The 6,378-nt window shown below is 41.4% G+C and overlaps 1 protein-coding gene across 2 annotated transcripts in view; it reads right to left on the bottom strand.

Annotated features, from left to right (window-relative positions):
* Positions 1-208: 208 nt before the first annotated feature.
* The window catches only part of LOC147132308 (inactive phospholipase C-like protein 2), a 36,457-nt gene continuing 30,287 nt past the window's right edge, over positions 209-6,378 (bottom strand). For both annotated transcript variants that reach the window (XM_086014153.1, XM_086014154.1), the window contains 3 exons: positions 4,940-5,015; positions 1,913-2,022; positions 209-1,821 (listed from right to left, as the gene is read on the bottom strand). In XM_086014153.1, coding sequence (XP_085870279.1) covers positions 1,654-1,821; positions 1,913-2,022; positions 4,940-5,015 — 354 coding nt within the window. In that variant the 3' untranslated portion in view covers positions 209-1,653. The remainder of the gene's footprint in view (positions 1,822-1,912; positions 2,023-4,939; positions 5,016-6,378) is intronic.

The following is a 6,378-nucleotide window of genomic DNA, read 5'->3' as shown; positions in this document are numbered from 1 at the left end:
AAACACATTAGCAGTACTTATAGATCCAAAATAAAATCTCAAAGTGATTTAATTCACTAAAACTCAAACCAAAGCCATTCAATCACAACTGCATTTATTTTCTCAAAGGTTGTCGGCAACGCTAAGCAAAAGCACATCTGCATGAAATAAATGGTCAAAATGAGCACATAATCTATTTGAAAAAAAAAAAAAACTTGCACAAGCGCTGCTCTTTTTAGTACAACTTTATTTCCTTCTCCATTTGTGAGGAAGGTTCTCATGGACCGGAGATGCACATATGGACCTGGAATGTTTCGAGTCTTCGACTTCGGTAAAATACTCTTTGACAGCAAAAGGAAAGAATCACATCTTATTAAAATACTGTACAATATTTTGCAGGCAAAGGAAGCAGTACACAGGGGGCAAACATATTCACATGAGTGATGGGTTCATGTAATCACATTAGGTAAAAATAGTGTGTGATGCAACAATATTTAGCGGCTTTCTTGGTGACTGGATTAGAACAAGTGAGGACGACAGGCTTATCTGGAAGGTGAAAACATCACATCACACTAGACAAAAAAATATATTCATATGGGAACAGAAAAGGATTCAGCCATTTTTGTGCTCACAGGACACATTTAGATTTTTAACAGGTGAGCCAGGACAATACTACAAAAAAAAGGGGGGGCGGCGGTTAGGGGGATGTATATGTGAAATTGTCTGAATATCTCAATAAAATAATTCTCTCTTATGTAATTTAACTATATTTAATGTTAAATGCACAGTATATATACAGTGATGCATAGAGATACAAGTGCGTTTTGTGACATGCGCCATCGACGATTTTTTTGCTTTGACTTGCAAGCAAAAAAAAAAAAGCGCGCTGCCTGCCTTAGTCTGCCAAATGCTAACAAATCAAGAGGGGCTAACGAATAGCGTCTGTCGCCGTGTTTACTCGCAAAAGATATTTGAACACAGTGCAGCAACACATTTTGACAAATATAATAAAGCATATGTTCTTTATCCGTTGCAAAGAAAGACCTAAGTATCTTACTGCGGCTTACTGAGAGTATCCATTGAATGGAACCAAAGAAAAGTGGCAAAAGTATTCTATTTGTGTACATTCTATTTAAGTCACAATAAAGTATATTATAAGAAATGTTTGGGATTTTTGCAAGGCTGGAATGGTTTTATGGCATTTCCGTTCATTTCAATGGGAAAAGATGAGATTTCAGATGCCTTGAGATCTCGACACCACTCTGTGTGTATGTGTATATTTTTTTTTTTTACAATAAATCAATTAACCTATCTTTTGATGAGATAAATAAAATATAACTAGTAAATGAAGAAGCACTTTTAACAAATTTAAGGGGATAAAAGGCTTAGGTACACTACTGATAATGACAATACTCGACCATGTGTCGCCCACTTGTCGGGTGAATTTTGTGTGCTCATTTGCCATCTTAAAAAAAACATATTGCACAACAGAACAGGTCTAAAAACATGTAGGTGTTTTCACAAACATGTAGAGTCTTCCTCCGGGTGAAGACTTGAATGTTGCACAATATCAAACATTAAATTCCTTGGCGGCGAGCGGCAAGCGTAGTGTAGTGGACAGGCGAGCCGTGAAGGCGGTCGGGTGAAGTGGAGTCTCATCGCCGCAATCGCTCGTCACACACTCATGGCGCCGTTGTCGTGCTGGCTTTTCCGTGACTGCGAGCGCACTCTCGTAACTCCTCGACTCTCCCGGGCGAGGTTGCCCGTCAGAGCGGCGTCGTGCACCTGCTTCATGTTCTCCTGAACTTCAGCCTTGGCGTGCGTGAGAAGGTCAGCTTGACCCTGCGAAGGACCGAAGGCCAAGTGTCAAATGTGAGAGAAGCGAGCAAAAGGCTAAAATGTGTCTTGGGGCTTTAATGTTTGCGTATCTGACCTTAAGGATGGTGATGTTCCAGGTGAAGCTCTCCACAGCTCGACCCGCCTTTCGCCCTTTCAAGCCCTCCTTCGCCGCCAGGCTCTGTAGATGCTCGTGGAACGTCATGGCTGCAAAAATGCAACTGGTAAAGGTTAGTACTTTTGGTCAAATCATCCCGAATGAAACACATTTACACTGATGTACATAGGGCAGTGTTTCCCCAAACTTTATTATTGAGCCAAATGGCATTTCTGACTAAAATGATTTTTTTGCTCCTCATGATGCTGGCCACCGCTGCCAAATTGCCGATATTCGCAATCCAATTCTACCCCTCAAATGAAATTATTGAAGAAGAAAAAAATCACAATTTCATTTTTTGATTACTGAAAAGCATGAAAAAATGCTGAGGCCCATCTTTTCGATAGGTGACAATATTAGCATATTATATCCTATAGGCAGATTTTTTTTCTTTTAAACTATCCTCCATTATCTGCTGAAAACTCACCTATCCGCTGTTTTTGTGCTCAGACCAAAGCCATGTCTTGTATAAAAGTAATGCTTTGGCATCATCTTGGGTCCAATGAATTATGTTAAGTGAGGGGAGGAGCTTCATTTAGTCAGGCCTTTGCCTAGTGTAAAGGCCTGAGCACCAATTTCTTTTTTTTTTTTTACTGATAATTGCTGTATGTTCCGAAATAATGATGACGTCTCAATTTACCCAAAAACTTATGAAATCTGGGCCTGTTCAGTTGAACACAAAGATGTTTAGTCACAGGAAGATGCTCATACTGTTATGTGAAAGGCAACAGGTACTACAAATGCTCTAATTAAATGCTCTTCCGCTAAATAGCAGAAGGTACAATTAACCTGTGTGTCCACCTGTTGCCATTCTTCACAGTCAAGATCATCATTAGTTCAGTACAGATACTTTTTGTAACTGACAGCATCAATCAAAACTAAACATGATTGCCCCGCCCCCCAAAAATAAAAATGACTAGAAACGGCTGACCGCTGTCGAGTATGTGTGCTGTGAGTTGTGTTGTGCATCTGGTTTCCTCTGGCCGCCCCGGGCCACCGTCCCCCAGTTGCCATGGAAACAGAGAAGTGGGTTAACGTGGGGCACACATTAAACCGTGAGCCATCAACAGGAGTCCAAATGTTACACATAGATCACATACACGCACACACAGTGAGGAATAAACAGCTTGAAGTATAATTTACCGTTCGGCACGCACATACATTGCGCACTGCTCCACATACTCCACAAGTTGCCTGAATTCGAACTTTGTGTCATTGTTGCTAGGCAACTCAAAGCCTATAGACCAGCCTTGCATGTATATATCTGTGATTGTTGCTCAGCGCTGACAGAACGGGATCAAGTAGTACGGAAGCACATACAGTATACACAAACACACAAACCTGTGACCTAAAAATCGTCCAATCGGGACATGTCTAGACGTGCATCACTTTTAGATCACGTCTTGGTTACAGATTATAGGTCGAGGGACGAGGACAAAATTACCCAACATGTTAGCAGGTGGCTAAACACACTCACAATCACACTTATGGACAATTTTAGAGTCTGAAATGAACCGAGCAGGCATTTTAGTTGAATAGAGTTACAATTTTGTGGCCAGTGAGTATACAGTGTACGCGTACACAGTTTTCATTTAACCCGGTTCACATGTATGCCTGGATTCCACCAGTTTAGTATGTTTATTTACCCGGTAACTATAAGCAACTTGTTTATCTTGTTCATCACATATCTGATCCACTTCTTCTACTCCCCTTTGTGAGCTTCATCAGTTTTATCTCTACTCTCTTGCAGCTTCCAGACATCCCGTGGCTCCCCGCGAGTGACCGTCGCCATGGGATTCCCTGATTGGCATCTTTACGGCATGTACTTTCTGACCTCGGGCTCTGCGCATTCTCACACAGCAGACGTGCTCATACACAACCTATCATGGCTTTTAAATACTGCTGACTGGTCCAAAATGTCAAAAGTACACATCCCATAATATACCTATGCTGTAGTGGTGACAGAAGCTCAGATGATGTAAACAAAATCATGTCACATGGTTATAAAAGTGAACCTTCGAAGAAGTGGGGAGATTTTCTTTTTACACTGATTTACAAGTTCTACATCCATCTCTGTTAAAGCAGCATTCATGTGAAACCCCCAAACGCATAACAAATATATCTCACAAGAGGTCTTTTTTATACCCTTAAACTCATGATATACTGTTTAATGGCCCTGTGCTGACAAGTCTGGAGTTAGAATGCTGAAGTCAACAAAACTGTGATGGGAGAAAATACACGAAACGGGGGGGGGGTGGAGTATTGGGACGCACCCCTTAAACGCCATCTGAAGTGAATAGAGATTTGTTGCAAAATACATGATAAAGGTTTGAAGATAATTGCTGAAAACGTGAATAAATTGGGAACAATATTGTACTCATTTGTGGAGGTATGTACTGTGTTATTTTTTTCGGCAGTTCTCTGGCGTAATTGCGATTCATCATCCCTTTAGACGGCTATCGAGGCTGCTTTAGAGTGCCTCATTGTCGACCATGACCGTGCGCTCATCTTGCAAGCAAAGGCAGAATAGCATGGAGGGATTTTTTTTATTTTTTTTTAAGTCCAACTTAATAGCTAGCATGTGATTTGGGAATTCGCGCTAGCATAGCTTCTTTCGATCGTCTCGATGTTGGTTTTGATTTTGAAACCTCATTTTATATACTTGATTTTTTTATATTCTTTCCAATTTGGCAATATTGCTCACAATATTTATTATCCCAAGTAGATGTTCTTTCATAGTGTAGGCGTAGCTAGCTACCTTTGTGATGTATCAAATTTAAAAGAAATTTCATTTTTCATTTCACTTTAAGTTCCCGAACAAAATTTTGGATAATTCCATTCTCCCATCTGGGAGAACACTTTTTCTTCTCTTCTTTTGTGACTCTGCCCCAGTTGATAAAACAAGACCCATAAAGCCATGCTAAGATGGATTTGGGGTGGAAGACCTAACGCATTATTTTCACTCACCCGTAATCTTTATATGCAGAATCCTTTCATAGATTCCATCAGAGAGCTCGAAAACGGCTTTGCTGGCCTGGACCATCTGCAGAGATAAACACACACAGCTGTAAGGTTCAGTAGATAGTATTTTTTATGATGTGTTGACTACAAATCATGCAGTTAAGAACACGGTAATGCATATTTCCAATGCAAAGCTTTTTGCAAGTGTCTGTGGTAATTAATGCAAATAATGAACATGCCAGATTAGAGTCATGCTTCCCCAGATAGACACATGCGCATTGTGGAGGAATCCCAGGAGCCCAATAGAACCACTCAATTAGAGTAATGACCACACACACACACGGTGCGCAGTAATAAGATTACTTGCCTCTGGCTGATTAATGCTCAGCCTCGACTTGCGAAGCCTGAAGGCATGTGACCCCGCTGTTTAACAAACTAATGATCAACGCACGCGCATAAATGCGACACATATCCAGTTTAGGATGGAGGTGTGAAAATCGATTTTGTCAAACCATATTCAAATCTATGCTAATGAGATTCAGCACCGCCGTGATCTTTTTCAACTCTGTGCTTGATTCAAAATGAAAGCGGCTCCAAATACGCACAGACGAGCTCGGAGTAACACGCACATCAGTTTTCGACTAAAATGGCAGTGACAAACAGCTATAATTAAATTAGGGTGACGCACCAAAGCCTTCATTATAACTTATTAAGAAAAGAGAATGTCAAGACGTTATCGTCCTCACTCACAGTTCTCGAGTTAATCTGTCTACTGTGCAACACAAACTAGTGCAAATATACATTATGAGTTGCAGCAGCGGTATACACCCATGAATCGGTCTCATATTCAGCAGAATGGCCGAGTGCAAGTGCACATCTGCGTTGAGTCCCCTCGATGTGGGTCAGCCGCAGTTGAAGCAGGCCCGCAGGGAAAAGGAGGAAAGGGCAGGAACTGTGTAGGTTGGAGGGTGGACGACAAAGTGAGGACCCATTCATGAATTTTCTATACTGCTTGTCCTCATTAGGCTCACGGGTGAGGTGGAGTTTATCCAAGATGACTCTGTGCAAGAGGCGGGCCCAAGATGATTATCAGCCAATTGCAGGGCACATATGAACAATGCAGACCTATGGTTAATTTCGAGTCTTCAATTAACCTAACATGCACGTTTTTGGGTTGCGAGAGAAAAAAAAAACAGAGCGCTGTTACATCACCATGCTGCAAAATATGATGAATTGACGCTCAAATTCAAGAGAGACAACAAGGCGCTGTATTAGGGCCATGTCAGCAGAACAGCGAAGGCTCTCAAGTTCTTATATAGTGGGGGAGGGGCGAGTCATGCTGAGGCGAAGCTGCGTCACCTCGACCCGTTTTAGCCTCAGGAAAACTGAAATGTAAGTGACGACAGTATGTTAACTCTTAGTCCCATTTGACAGTCAGCAGGGAA

This window comes from Filicampus tigris, chromosome 18 (assembly GCF_054856515.1).
Source record: "Filicampus tigris isolate MCC_2025a chromosome 18, RoL_Ftig_1.0, whole genome shotgun sequence".
Classification (NCBI taxonomy): domain Eukaryota; kingdom Metazoa; phylum Chordata; class Actinopteri; order Syngnathiformes; family Syngnathidae; genus Filicampus; species Filicampus tigris.
The sequence above is the reverse complement of the archived record's forward strand: the minus strand, read 5'-3'. Positions and strand labels throughout refer to the sequence as shown.